General features: G+C 32.9%; 1 protein-coding gene across 2 annotated transcripts; it reads left to right on the top strand.

Moving 5' to 3' along the window:
• The first annotated feature begins 389 nt into the window (after nucleotides 1–389).
• On the top strand, nucleotides 390–3,515 carry LOC112706066 (uncharacterized). 2 transcript variants are annotated; one of them, XM_025757159.3, is made up of 2 exons: nucleotides 390–910; nucleotides 3,032–3,515. In XM_025757159.3, exons 1-2 carry the CDS (start codon nucleotides 535–537, stop codon nucleotides 3,340–3,342), a joined length of 687 nt encoding a protein of 228 aa, XP_025612944.1. In that variant the 5' UTR covers nucleotides 390–534; the 3' UTR covers nucleotides 3,343–3,515. The 2 variants fall into 2 exon arrangements, with proteins under 2 accessions (XP_025612944.1, XP_025612945.1); XM_025757160.3 differs by having other exon boundaries at nucleotides 392–910; nucleotides 3,035–3,515.
• Nucleotides 3,516–16,008: the final 12,493 nt, after the last annotated feature.

Below are 16,008 nucleotides of genomic sequence, written 5' to 3'. Positions count from 1 at the left end.
TAAAAAATTCTTAGAGGTAAGCAAATTTTAGTATTTTTTATTATTATTTGATCAATATAAATATTAAATTATTATTTTATTAATTTACGTATGTAATTTTAAAAAAATTAAGTGTATATTATATTAATTTTTAGCTATAAACTATAATGATTCGTGTATATGCAAAATTCTAATAAATATAAATATATATTATTTATTTTTTATATATAAAATATTTATAAATATAAATACAAATTATTACTGATTAAATGCTGATGGTAAATATTAGCGAAAAATAATAATATTTGCTGAGAAAGTCACATTATGTTTTAAAAATATCGAAACAGTAGCTGGTGGGCCCCACAGCTATGTGTTATCATCCATTTTGGTTTCCCTGTGGCACCATATATATTCACAACACCACCTTCCAATTCCAACTTTTTCTCTAAATTACTTCACCCCACTTTGGGCTTTTTTCTCTTATTTGGTCCCCTTCACTTCACCTTCTCCATTCTTCTTCATTCTTCATTCAAGTGTAATATAACATACATTAATATGAACAGAAATAACAATAATAATAATGGCAACAGTAGAGATGACAAGCCATGCTGCTATTTCCATCCAAAGCAACTTCTTATTGGTGTTTGTCCCTTGTGTCTCAATGAGAGGCTTCTCATAGTAGCTGCAAAACAAGGCCACCACCGTCATCGCCACCACCACCACCACTCTTCTTCTTCCTCTTCTTCCAAAGCTTCCTCACACAATAGGATTCTTCAGAGTTCTTCTTCTTCCGTACACAGAAAGCCAGCAAGTAGTTCTTCTATTCACAAGATCTTTGCTTTTGGCTCTCTCTTTAGTCGCCAAGACTCTCATCAACACCAGTGGAAAACTCAGATTAACTATGAGTATGATGCTTCTTCAAGTCCAGAAGGTAATACACTCATCAATACCCTTAACTTGTTTACTTTCTTAGTTACTCTTTCTTTTCAGACCCAATCCTCCAAAAATTTAGTATTCTATTTGCTGCAAATTTTAATTTTATAATATCAAATTATTAATCCTTCCGGATTTTCAAAAATTAGAAACACAAAACTGAAATTTTAAATTTTTTTTTAATAACTAAATATTTTTATTTAATTTTATATTTATTTTAAACTAAATATAATAATAAAATATAACTGGGTCCTTAATACTTAATATTAAATATAATAAAATTTAATTTAATCTTAGCCTTTTAATCTTTGTCTCTCATTCTTTATTTTTCGGTCTCAATCTCTCTTCAAATTAATTTCAAGTTTTCTACCACTATGAACAAAAACAATGAAAAACGAGAAAGAAAAACAGAAAGTTTTTGTTAACCCTTTTTAGTTCTTCGGTTGTGATGATTATTCTTGTTATTAGCATTGCCTCACGAATACCCCAAAAAAAAGGTTTTATTTTTGCTGCTTCATGTTTTTAATAATGCTTAAAAATTATATTATAGATGAGGAAAAAGAAAAGACATTGCCTATACCAACAAAGTTTAATTTTTCACACTAAAATATATTAAAAAAATGATGCAAATATTCCTCATGTTTAGTGTAATAATGTCCATGGTGGTGATGAGGGAAATATTAAGTGGGGGCAATGGTTGGTGTTTTTGTTTGATTATTGTTGGTGGAGAATTATATCATGGGTGGTGCATGTTGTGTGCCTTCCCTTCACCGGGAAGATAAGATACACATTGTGATGATAATGATAGTGACAAATTTAAGGTCAAAAGACATTATAATAAAGAGTGACAAATAAACCATTGTAGATCAGAGTTGAGATTGCAACTTTAATTTCCTACTAGTGTTTGTTCTTTCGGTTTTCTGTCACCCCTTTTCTTCTTGGCGTGGCATATGACCATGTCAGATACAAACGCCAAAGAGCATTATGACACTCAGGAAATTAAATTATTTTTACAAGATATATATATATATATTAATATTATTATTGGTTACATTGATTTGGTGGGGGAATTAGGGTGCACAACTAATCTGGCAAAATGTCATTCATGTGTGTTATCATGATGGGTCTATATGCCCTTATTTGAATTTTGAACACATACATTATATATTTTCTTCTATATAAATAAATTTCGTTTATATGAAAAGTGTATGTCAGTATCTAGTAGCATATACTGTTGAGGGAAAACTGGTGCCAAGAAAGTACATACACTTGAAATTTGAATATGCATGTGCTTTTCATTAAATCCGTCGGCAGCATATGTAATAGTGAAACGGAACAATTAGGTTTGTGTGCATTGAACTAATTTAGCTCAAATATATATTTTTCATGTAGGTATAAAATCACATTAATAATGGGTATTATTTGTTCTATATAGAATATGCTACTATATATGTTTAGTTATCCGTACAATTTATTGTTTTTGATCATTAATTAATTAATTAACAATTTAATGATGTCAAAAATAAGTTCAAATGCATCAGCATAGTGCTAGTGTAGATATAATGCTGACTAAAAATGTAAGTCAACATAAATAAAAGAGTGAATATCCATTTCGTCTTAACAATTATCTCGAAAAGACTACATGAGGCCCTTAAAAAAAATATTCAACTCGGCTCCTAATTTTTTTTTGGACTAATTAACTCTTGTGTTAGAAAAAAATAACATTGACTTTTTTTGGTATAAGAATTAATTAGTATCATAAAAATAAAGTTCAGGAATCGAATTGGATTTTTTTGTTAAAGAATTCGTTGTCTTTCGAGATAATTGTCAGGGACGGTTTTTATTTTAAATTTAAAAATTGATTATTATTTTTTTATTTAATTTTTAATTTATAGCTGTAAATTTTTTTTTCATTTAAGGGGGAAAAAAAGTTGGGTCCAATATTACATAATTGAAAGGTTGAAAAAACGAAACGAAATCAAAATGGTGAATAAAACTTGGATAGTCTCAATTTTTTTATGCACTAAGCTTCTTTTTTATACTTTTGCTTTTGATGGGGTCTTGAAAACCGACGAATTAGAATGATAAACATTCTGGTAACGACTTTAACTTTGTGCAGAAGACTCATTCATTTCAATCAAGTTTGAAGAGAATGGTATTGCCTCGTGGGAAAAGAACACGGTTTCTAACACCAAAATGATGTCAAAGAACACCACCACCACCAAAGACAGTAACAACAAGAGTGTGATAGAGCATGGAAAGTCACGTGACATGCTGAGGTGGCGAAAGAGGATTGGCCACATATTCCACCTCATGAGGTGGAAGAGGACAGGTGGCGTGTGCCACGTAGGCACCAAGGTGGAGGGAGTCAAAGTCAGAAAGAGTAATTGGATGAGGACTCTGACAAAGAGGAACAAGACCATGGAATGAAATGAATAAAGTTTTTAAGAGTCTCTCATAAAAGAAAGTGACATTACTACTCTTTACTCAAGAATTCAAGAAGAACAACCACCTTTTTATTTGGTCCCTTGTTCTTTGCAGTATGACTACTGTAAAGTGTGTTATATATAAATATATATATATAATACTATTATTTTTTATTATTTTTTTCCATATGCTAAAGTCAAAAATAGCTTTGTCACTCTTTCATTCGAAAATGCGCTTTAAATTTATAAAAAAGGAAAAAGTAAGGGGAAAAAAAGGTATTGCTTTGCATGCTAGCTTTGATGAGAAGGGAATGAGGTTCTTATTCTTGTATTTACTCTTTTGCCATTTTTTTATTATTATTATTTTATGTTTCTTAATTTCTCCATCCTATAGACTACTGTAGTACAGGCTGTAAAAGAAGAGTTTGTTGAAAATTGTTTTGTTTAATTTTGAAAATTATTACTATATTAAAAAAATGAAATTAGTAGCTCCTTTCCATATAGAGGCTTCCATATTAGGTAGCCATGGTGGGAAACAATAAAGCTTAAGGGCCCAATTGCATAATGCTACAAGACTTGATTAATTAGTATGAGAAGATCATAATGTCTATCTTGTTCTTTCAATTTTTCAAAAAAAAAATCAAATATTAAGGACAAATTACGCAACTAAATAAAGTAGATTTTAAAATTATCTAAATATAATAAATTAATAATTAAAAATTAAATATATTTTAGTCCTGTAATTAATTTATATAAATTATTATAGGGTACAAAATTTTTAAAATTTAAATATAAACCGTTTTAAAGTGTTGTAATTTATGCACAAACTAAAATACAGTATAAACTTCTGCAATCTCTCAGAGTTTATATATTTTTTTTAATAAGAGAGCTTAAACAGAATAAAGTGGAGCGATAAATAAGTCAATAATTCAACATGAACAAGTAAATAAAAACAAAAATCTCCTTAATATCATCTCCGGTATTGCCATCAACAACAAAAAGATTCAAATTACTCCATTCTCTAAAACTGTTTAAAAATTGCTGAAATACCACCTCTGTAATCCCGTCATTGTTATTAAAAATCCGTCCGTTTCTCTCTAGTCAAACGTTCCAAATAATCGAAAAAAAAGCAAATGAGCCACTTGCTGCGCTCTACCTTCCTGTTAGCAACACCTATTCAACTCTCAAAGTGTTCTTTTAGTGAGTCCGAAACAGATCACGATCTTCCAAATTCAGATAGCCATTGGCACCACACCTGCCAAGTAAACTCACAATCCAAGAATAAATGATGAATATATTCAACTTCTTTATTACATAAAATGCAAATGTTATCACCGTGACTAATAATTCCCAATCTATGCAGTCTTTCTTTAGTACTTACTCTTCCTATCAGAATAAAACAAATAAATAACTCCACTCGTAACGGCACCAAACTTTTTTATAGGGTTCTTATGAAACTGTAGCTGGTTATATCCTATAAGAGAGATTTTAACTGTACTATCTGCACAAAAGAATTAGTTGAAAATATATTTTTCTTGTCAAACTTTCAAAAAATTTTGTCTTACTTAAGCTTTATAGGTTTTAAAGTCTTATACAAAAGATCCATCTTATTTATACTATAAATAAAATATAATTTGAAAATGTAAAAGAATAAATATTTTTTAAATTATTTATTTCGATAATTATTATATTTATTTTATTTATTTAAATAAAAGATCCCATGATAATATGAGAAATTAAAAACGGTACAAAACAATTTAAAGGATGAGTGGCAAAAATCTCTCTATTCAAGAATCAGGATGGCTATGCGGTTATTATATTTTTAAAAAATTTTAATTAATTATTATTTTGTTTGTTTTAAATATGTATTTTATTTTGTTTCAAAATATAAAAATTTTAGCCGTACATATAATTGATTATTAGATAAATTTTTTAGATGAAATAATAACAATAATAATAAAAATATTAGTAAATTTAAAATTGTGACCCATGTCTATCTTCTTTTTCTTTTATCTTTCTTGCTTTGGCATATTATGCAGCCTCATATTTTGGGATTTTATGACTGTTGGGCGTAACAATGCCATTTTTTAATTAGAATTTTTTTAATTTATGCCTCATAATTTTTCTTTTCTTAAATTAGAAACAAAATTCGAATGCAAAATTTCTACGTTAAGATAAAAAAATGATATCATTTGAGTTATAATTTATTGATTCATAAAATTATTAGATAGTAAAGTTTATGAAGTTTGCATAATATTACAATATAAATCGCGAAATATGACAAAAGTTTAGTTTGTGCATAAATTACATACTCTAGAGTAGTTTATGTTTAAATTTTAGAAATCTTATCTCTTAGAGTAGTTTATATATATATTAATTATAGAATCAAAATATAATTAATTTTTAATTATTGTATTTGATCATTTTAAAATCTATTTTTTTAATTAAGTAATTTGCTCTTATTATTAGTGTGTACTATCTTTATTTCTCTTTTTTTCCTTTTATATATAAAATTATTATTTTAATGTGACAATTTTAAAATCTATTTTATTTAATTAAGTAATTTGCTCTTATTATTAGTGTGTACTATCTTTATTTCTCTTTTTTTTCCTTTTATATATAAAATCATTATTTTAATAGGAAAAAGCAATTATTTTCTCAATAATAATCAGACCAAACTATAAGGTGTTCCCACGTGCAAATCATATTGCATAGTTGCTATTGTGCTTGTCCTATGATCAACACTTGTAATTTTGATTTAAAAATTGTTTCATTTATGCTCAATAATTTATTTGTTGCCATTAATTCACTCTTATTTATTGATTTGATATTAGATAGAATATGAATTTCATGTTATATTGGTTCTATGATCGCCTATTTAATTATATAAAATAAACAAAAATAAACGTGTACAGTGAAAATAAGGTGAATTTTATAATGTTTATTATTTAATGTCAAAATTTAATTTTGTCTAACTCATTTTCATAATAAATTTTAAATATTTAAAATTATTTATTCTTATACTTTTAAATTAAATACTAATTTTTATTTATTTTTTTGACAAAATAAACAATATTTTTTAATTATCATGCATAGCAATCACTTGATAATAATAATAATAATAATAATAATAATCATAATAATAATAATCATAATAATAATAATAATAATAATAATAATAATAATAATAATAATAATAATAATAATAATAATAATAATAATAATAATAATAATAATAATAATAATAATAATAATAATCGTTTGATTTGGTTGAAGTGGTAATCCTAATCTTAAATATGGCGGTGTGATGGGAATTGGGAACTTAGAGTAGAGACATTAATGTATGTGCCAAACTATAGAGGACCACTGTTGAAGAAGGTGATAGCGAAAAGCTTTAATCGGAGCAGACGAAAATGACAAGACAAAATCGAATCTTCATTCACACTAAAATCAACAAATGCATCCGATGAAGGAGCTAATGTGGCATCATTTGGATCATATGAAATTATATGATTTAAATTATTCTGTTCAACGCCATAGCACAAAACGCATATATATATATTATTGCTTTCTTACTACGTTTTAGATAACATATATCAGGGTCCCATGCATGGTGATATAGCTAATTAATTACATCTTCAATTCTCTAACAAAATAAATCTAAATTTATGTCTTACATACTAAGAAATAAGAATATGCATGCTAAGGGCACACATCCCGAAATGATAAAAATGTCTATGGCGGTTAGACACATGTTTACCAACAAAAAAAACCATCAAATATTAATCATTTGACTGTGAAATAATAATGATGGTATACATGTGTGTGACACACGTACATGTGCATGTGCACTTAGGCATATTCTGTGTTTGGCTACTGTTTTAGAACAATAAGAATTGGAGATAAAATGTCTATGAATATAACTAATTTATTTAGTTGTTTTTTTTAACTAAAAAATATTGCGATTTCTTAGGTAAATACAGAAAGATTATGTTATTTGAGTTATAATTCGTTGGCATAATTTATTTAGTTGTTAATATATTAATAAAAAGACATAAGCATATTTGTCATTAAAAATTAAGAATTATTGCTTTTTTATAAATTAAAAAGACATAAGCATATATGTAAATAAGAATATTGCTTTTTTATTAATTAATTTTTGTTAATGGTCCTTCTTGCTAATTTTTTTATATTTTAATACATAATCAGTGTAAAATAATTTTATATATATATTGAATACCATAATATCATATTAGCACACAAAAATAACTTTTTTTATATTAATCATATAAATAATAATTTTAAAAAATAAATATAATTAAATAACAGTATAAAATTATCGGTATATTAAAATTAAATTCTTAATTTTTAATGACAAATATGCTTATGTCTTGTTATTAATATTTTAACAACTAAATAAATTACGTATATTCATAGACATTTTATCTCCAATTCTTATTGTTCTAAAACAGTAGCCAAACACAGGATATGCCTAAGTGCACATGCACATGTACGTGTGTGTCACACACATGTATACCATCATTATTATTTCACAGTTAAAATGATTAATATTTGATGTTTTTTTTTTGTTGGTAATATCTTGTATATATGTGCATGTGTTTGTGTATATGTTCATATGAACATGTGCTTGTATGGTATAGCTGGTATAGCATATATAGCATTGCGTAGAAGACATGCATTATTGTGTGGCTTTTAATTATTATGTGATGGGAATGGAGAAGACTAATTATTGTGTATCCCTCAAAGTTGTAACCAGTGATAAAGTGAATTAATTCATATCATGAAAATGTAGCGTTGTTTCAACATATATAGTTGTTATTTTATTGTATCTTTACTTATTATATCAACCTATTGTTGTATTGCTTTTATTCCATCAACGTTATCTTAGGATTTGATAGACTTAATTTGAGCCATAGCACTTGATAGTTATAATTCTCTAATTTTGACATAAATATAAATATTTAATTTTTGTTTGGTTGTCTAAAGTATTTTCAATCCGATAAATTAAAGATCAATCCATTAATGAATTTGAGCTCTATTTAATGATTTGTCGTTAGCTAATGAGTTGCTGCATATATAAAGAGGATTCGAACTTCTAACATTTGTTTAAGCAGACGAGTGAGTTGACTACTCTACCAATTCAAGTTGGTTATATAAATATTTAATTTAAGAGTGAATACCCAATCTGGCTCTGACAATTACTTCGTAAAGACTACGAGACTCTTAAAAAAAATATTCAACTTGGCTCCTAATTTTTTTTTTATGGGATTGATTAGCCCCTATGCAAAAAAAAAAACACTAACATAGGGACTAATTAATCCCATAAAAATAAAACTCAAAAGTCGAGTTGAATATTTTTTTTGTTAAGAATCTCATTGTCTTTTGAGATAATTGTCAGAGACCTTTTTTCTTGATCTAACTTATTAGGTAAAGTATGAATTTTACTTACAGTAAGATCCATATTTAGTTTAGTAAATGAACAATGTGTCAATGATTCTTAGGTGAAACAACCTTTACTAAGGCACATACATTATTTTGTTTGTCAAACTTAAGGAGGGAAAAGGTGAATTAAGTTGCTATGTGTAGAAGTGTGAGCAAAGGCAAATATTGTAAAAGATCATAATGCAGCTCAAATTTGAGACAATCTTGGTAGCTAGGGTTCTGTTCACAACCTCTGCCCTGTCCCCTATTGATTTTGGTTTATATATTGGCCACTTATTCTCTACATTACTTTGCTTTTAACTTCTCCATCCCTTTCTTGTCAATTCAATTTCATTTCAAAGTTATGTATGTTACAACATCCCACGTGAAATGAGACCACTTTTTTCTTGTTGCCATGCCATTGATCAGCCTTTTATTTAATACTATTTTCTTTACATAAATTTTATACAACTATTTTATATGAAGGAAGTAAAAAAAATGTTGCCAAAAATGTACTTTTTTTCAATTTATTATTTTAACATGTATAATTTGTAACTTATATAACATTGTTGCAATAATGGCTTTGCTATGACGATGAAACATTGGGGTTTGACTTTAAGCTTTCTAATTTATTTTGAAATATGTGATTAGTTATAATAATATTAGGGTAAAAAACCATAATAAGCCAAGGCAAGAAGTGTGTAACCTAAATACGCCAAACCGAAAATTGTTTTAGCAATAAGCCAAACATTATCTTTATGTAATTCGAACCAATGTGGTTCGAACTATAAACCTTAGTAATTCGAATCAAGGAGGTTCGAATTAGAGGAGAGGAAGTTTGAACGTAATTCGAACCAAGGTGGTTCGAACTCATGATGCATGTAATTCGAACTGGTCTAGTTCGAATTATTCATTGGAAAGCAAAACATGTAATTCGAACCAACCTGGTTCGAATTACCCTTGGCGTGCTCCTTCATAATTCGAACCAAGGTGGTTCGAATTAGTGGTGATTCGGCTATATAAGGAGTTCGAATCACCCTCATTCGAACTATTATTCCTCCCCCTACCCCACAAAATCTCAGAGAAAACGACCTAGATTCTCTCCGAGGAAGACCTGAACGGAATACTCTGCTCATGGGGGATGATCCTGCGCGGCTATATCGCTTGGACGGAGTCGCTCATATAGCCGGGGTCATCAACGAGGAGGTTAGTACAGAACTATTTTTGATTCTAGCGGATTTGTGCCTTAGTGGTTTTGCATGTGGGTTAGATGGTAGTTTATGTTAGTGGTTTATGTAGGTGGTTTATGTTAGTGGTTTAAGTTAGCTGTTTAAGTTAGTGGTTTATGCTAGTGGTTTAGGTTTGTGGTTTAGGGTAGTGGTTTATGTTAGTGGTTTATGTTAGTGGTTTATGTTGGTGGTTTATGTTGGTGGTTTATGTTGGTGGTTTATGTTGGCGGTTTAAGTTAGTGGTTTATGCTAGTGGTTTAGGTTTGTGGTTTAGGGTAGTGGTTTATGTTAGTGGTTTTAGTTAGCGGTTTAAGTTAGTGGTTTATGCTAGTGGTTTAGGTTTGTGGTTTAGGGTAGTGGTTTATGTTAGCGGTTTTTGCGAGTGGTGCGGTTTATGTTAGTGGTTTAGGGTATGTGGTTTTATTTAGCAGAATGGTTTGTTGATGATTTATCGTGCTGCTTACGGTTGTGGTTATATTTTATGCTGGTTCTAACTATGCGGTTCATTTTGTGCGCAGCCCCAGCGATGCATTAGGAGCATGCGGCGGCAGCAGGGCATGCGACTTGATGACAGATACTTTTCTTGTTATGTTATAGTCTGTTCACCTATTTTTTTGTTATTTGTGTTGTCGGACCTTGACTATTTAGAATCAATGAATCATGAATTGGTTTAGTGTTTATTTTTACTTATTAAATTTTGCATATACGGAACATGTAGCAGTACTCATAATGAAAGAAGACATATTCATTACTACTCGCAACAATCAAAGTACAATGTATAAAGATCAACTAGTTACATACATGCTCAAACATTGCATCTAACAGGAAAACCTAAATGTAAATAATACTAACACTAACAACATGCGCACTAATGGTGGCCTGTCTGAGACGATCCTCCAACCTGTGGGCAACTACGTCGTGTGTGTCCGGGTTGGCGACATAGGGCGCACCTCTTTGGCCGACTCGGATCTGCCTCGTCCATATTCGTCCGTATCCTAGTGGATCTAGGACGACCCTCTCTCGCACGCCTCTTGTCCGGGTCTGGAATCACCGTGGGCCCGTCGTAAGGTGGCCAGAAGCCCTCCGGGATCGGAGGTGTGAATCCCATCCGATACACACTGAACACCGAGCTAATCTGACAGACGCTGTGAACGTAAGAGGTCCAGGTGACCCGTGAGTAGGCACAGCATGCAAGGGCGTGCTGACACGGGAAATGAAGAGCCTGGAAGTACCCGCAGTCACATGTCCGAGAGGCAAGTGATACTCTGTAAGTACCCAAGGAGAAAGAACCAGTCGGAGTGGTCTCTGCTACAGTGAACTCGGAGTTATCCCGGTCATACAGCGTCACCGTGAAGCACCTGGCCGTCTTCAAGTTGGCCTCAATACACTTCACCAAATACTGACTGAATTGTTGTCCCGTTCCCATCTGGGCCTCAGCCTCTCTCCCCTTGCGAACAAAGAGTTCCGCAAGCCTACAATATGTTGCCTTCACCAGGGATGCTACAGGGAGATTTCTGACCCCCTTGAGGATAGAGTTCACACACTCGGAGATGTTCGTCGTCATGTGACCGAATCTCTGCCCCTCATCACGATGCTGAGTCCACAACGAGTAATCAATCCGGTTCGCCCACTCACACATCGCCGGATCTTCAGATCGCAGAATATCAAACCAGTAATCAAATTCAACCTCGGTCTTCGCATACGCCGCGTTTACTAGGAGCCTCCTAGCGTCTTTGCCCTTGAAGGTAAGGGCAAAATTAGCCGCTACGTGTCGTATGCAGAATGCACGGTACGCAGATGGCGGTAACCAACCGCCGTCAGGGGCCTCAAGCGCAGTCTTGATGCCGTTGTGCCTGTCCGATATAACCAGCAGACCGGGCTGCGGGGTCACGTGCTGTCAAAGGTGTGAGAGAAAGAATGTCCAGGACTCCGCATTCTCACCCTACTAGTGCGAATGCGACAGGTAGAATGTTGGAGTTCCCGTCCTGTGCAATCTCGATGAGCAACGTTTCCCCATACTTCCCATAAAGATGTGTGCCGTCAATGCTGACTAGCGGCTTGCAATGACAGAATGCCTCGATGCACGGCGGGAAAGTCCAGAAAAGTCTGTGGAAGTACGCTTGAGACTTGTCCACCTGTCCTCCAACTCGAACCGGGCTCGTCTTAAGGACTGCAACACTACCAGGCATCGTCAGCTGGACACCCAACACCCACCTAGGCAGGTCGTTGTAGGACTCATCCCAGTCACCGTAGATGAGGGCAATAGATTTCTGCTTCACCATCCAAACCCTCCGGTAAGTCGGCCTAAAACCAAAGTGCGCTGCCGTGGCGTTCAGGAGCACCTTTATGCTCACGGATGCATCAGCCCTAACCATTGGCATAATGAACGCCGAAATCACATGATAATCCAAACTCCTGTGGTCACTCGAGATAGATGGGGCCAGGCAAGTGTGAGGTCCATTGTACCATTTGACCTCCCATATGCCCTTGCGCTTCCGGAGACTCAGTCGAATCAACCATGTGCACCCATTCCCAAACTCGGAACACTTGCCCACATACCGGCGGTGATCGGACTCCACCACCTTGTACTGTACCCCTCGCCGGATGCTGTAAGTCTTCACACTTAAAAGGGCTTCATCTTTATCCTGGAATTGCTGACCAACCTGGAACTCTGTCAGACCAACAGTCCCTTCCGCATCTCTAGCTCCGAATCCAACAGCGTGCCCTAAAACCCCCTCATGTCTCATGGCATCCAACTCCAACGAGGAAAAATGTGGTGGATACTGCTGTGTGCCAGAGCTAGAACCACCTACCGCCAATGGAGGCCCATTCGCTCCAATATCATCAGCACTGTCATCGTCAATCATATCCGGCTTGACGTCATCCTCCTCTTCATCACCCAAAAAACCGTCTCCAACGCCAACAGGTGCAACTCCCACTAAAGCATTCGGCAAATTTTCCCTTTCCACTACCTCGTCGCCTTCGGTGCCATTGAGGTCAACAGCAAATGACGGGGAGGCGACAGGTTGGACCACTGGTTCGTACACAGGGACGGAGGAGGAAGCAACGGCAGGCCGGGAACTAGAACCTGCTGCATTCGCTATAGTGTTCGTATTCCGGTTCGAACCGCCGGAGCTGGATACCACATCAACCAGCCGTGCCAACAACTCTGGTGTCCTCACCTCCGGAAACTGCCACCGACAAAGAAACATTATTTGCAAGTCGACATCATTATTAATCGTGAAGCAATCATACTTCACCGTATTCTGTAGCACCGTGACTGGAATGCGATAGAAAAACTTCTTTACCCGCTTCGCACCTTCCAGACCAAGCTTCATTAGTACAGCGCTAACAAGGTCATCATAACTCGTCGTAGAAGTTACGATAATACATAGAGGATTCTTATCTGTGAACTTTACTCCGGAACGAGTTTTTCTATTGACAGATCCTCTGTGATGCACCAAAACCACAAAACTCTCCTCACTAGCCATCTTACTCCCTCTATTGAGACTAACTCACGTTTGGAACCATATATATACAGCTCAGTCTCAAACCAATTCGAACCGGTCTGGTTCGAACTATGATTTGTGTAATTCGAACCAGCCCGGTTTGAATTACACCAGAAGCGTCTCTCTCTATAATTCGAACCAAGTTGGTTCGAATTACATTCATTCTTAATTCGAAACAAACTGGTTCAATTTATTACCAACCCAAAACAACTAATTCGAACTATCCTGGTTCGATTTACTCACAATTACAGTTCGAACTAACCTGGTTCGAATTATATAAAAATCCGTTCTGATTTATTGCTGAAACGATTTTTGCTTTGGCTTATTTACGTAACTTTTTAACATGTATAATTTGTAACTTATATAACATTGTTGCAATAATGGCTTTGCTATGACGATGAAACATTGGGGGTTTGACTTTAAGCTTTCTAATTTATTTTGAAATATGTGATTAGTTATAATAATATTATTATAAAAAAGAAAACAGTGTGAGATAGGTATTAGGTACGCAGATTTAGGAAATGTTTATAGTCGATAAAATTGAATTTGTCCTGATTTAAATTCGGTCTAAATATATACTGAGTTTATTTTTTAGATTTTAATTCGGTTCTAAAGTCGATGAAACCTAAACATTTTTGGGTCACCATTATACTGGATCCAAATCGAGTGAAAACTGAGTCCTTAAAATTTTAACAATAAATAAAGAAACTTATTTATGATGCACTTATTTATAAAAAAAAATAAAATTTGTTACCAAAAAATTGATATTCATATTTAAACTTGAATTTATCCATAAATTATAATTTAATGCTTCTTTTATTTATTTTCTAATTTAACAAGTGTGATTAAAAATAAAACAATAAGCTTATAATTAATATAACGTAATATTAAAAATTAATTTAAAACATATATTTTTTATTTTTTTAGGATGTACATGGATAAAATAAAATCAAGTTTGCTTTGATTTGGACCCAATTTAAAATAATAACCAGATTTATTTTTGAAACACTTACTTAACCTTAAATTCAATAAAATTATATCAAATTAATTCCTAAAATATTTGAACTTGGACTAGATTTTTGGACCGCACGGGGCCATAAACACCCCTGCGCGGATGTGTATTTTTTTGTGTGACTAAAATAAATTAAACAAAGAAAAACAAAACAAATAAAACAAGGAACTGGTTAAATAGAGGGACAGTCCCATTTACGACTACTCTTAAACTCCTCCCAAGGTGAAAGAAGCTCCACATGCGAAAGTTGTAACTTCATCGCCATCTTTGCCATAGTATCTGCCACCGTGTTTGCATCTCTCATAATCAAACGAAAGTCAACACGCCAATTCTAATGTATGATATCTCTTATTTTAAGCACCAATGGATCAATAAACCCAAAACCATCTTGAGTAACAAGATTAAATGCTTCCACACAATCCGTCTCACAAATAACATCTCGTTGACCCACATCACAAGCTAAGAGATATCATCTCCAAATAGTAAACAATTCTCCTTGAAGAATACTATTACTCTCAATCATTCCCAAACACCCCATTTGCCAACTCCCATTACAATCTCTAATAACACAAGTAAAACCAACACTATCACCCGAACCAAAATAACTAGTATCACAATTAATCTTAAAAGCACCAATGGATGGGGGATTCTAAAAACCATTTAGAGTAGAGGGAAGGGACATACGTTGTAATTCAAAAATATTCCTAAGCTCATTTTCTGAAGTTAATGCCAGACAAATCACTTTTTTCGGAGGCCAAATTTCATGAGGATTAAAGATATCATTATTCCTTGCTCGCCATATCCACCAAAGTCTCGAAAAGAACTTGAACGGATGCTCTCTGCTATGATACAAGAACCAGTTCTTCAAATCCAAAAGATGATAAGAAATATCCAACCTATGCCAGACAAGCTGAGCTTTTGGACAATCCCGAATACAATGTAAAATCGATTCTTGGCTAGAAAGACATTTTGAACACCTATCCGATGACGACATCCCTCTTCTAAAGCAAAAACTTGCAGTAGGAAGGGCCTCCTTAAGATACAACCAAGGCAAAAACTTATGCTTTTTCGGAACAAGCTGACGCCAAAACCAAAGTCAATTCTCCCGCTCCTCTCAACCAAACAGCTACTTACACAACCATAAATAACCATTGCGTGAGTCATAGACTTTGACAGCAGACCCACACCAATACTAACCCACTTCTAGACTTTTGGCGTGGATGTGTGTTTGATAGAAATATAGAATCACCAATTTTAATATGTTTAGAATACAATTAAAAAATCACGTAAAAAAATACAATTAAAATCCATCTAAATAATTTAAATTTATTTTATTTTAAATATTAAATAAAATAAATTTGAGTTGATTTTTATTTTCTTTCGATATTACTGTTTCTATTGAAAGTAAATCATTTTCGGGCAAAACTATTTAAAGCCTTTATAGAGAGATCAAGCAGCATTAGTTATTTAGTTTATTT

This window comes from Arachis hypogaea, chromosome 8 (genome assembly GCF_003086295.3).
Source record: "Arachis hypogaea cultivar Tifrunner chromosome 8, arahy.Tifrunner.gnm2.J5K5, whole genome shotgun sequence".
NCBI classification, from domain to species: domain Eukaryota; kingdom Viridiplantae; phylum Streptophyta; class Magnoliopsida; order Fabales; family Fabaceae; genus Arachis; species Arachis hypogaea.
Note: the sequence above shows the minus strand (reverse complement) of the source record. Positions and strands in the feature narration are given on the sequence as shown.

Bases quoted from the DNA above. Each gene is read 5' to 3' on its own strand.
- LOC112706066 (XM_025757159.3), top strand. From the start codon at position 535: ATGAACAGAAATAACAATAATAATAATGGCAACAGTAGAGATGACAAG. The intron at 911-3,031 runs GTAATACACTCA...AACTTTGTGCAG, and splicing joins TGCTTCTTCAAGTCCAGAAG to AAGACTCATTCATTTCAATC.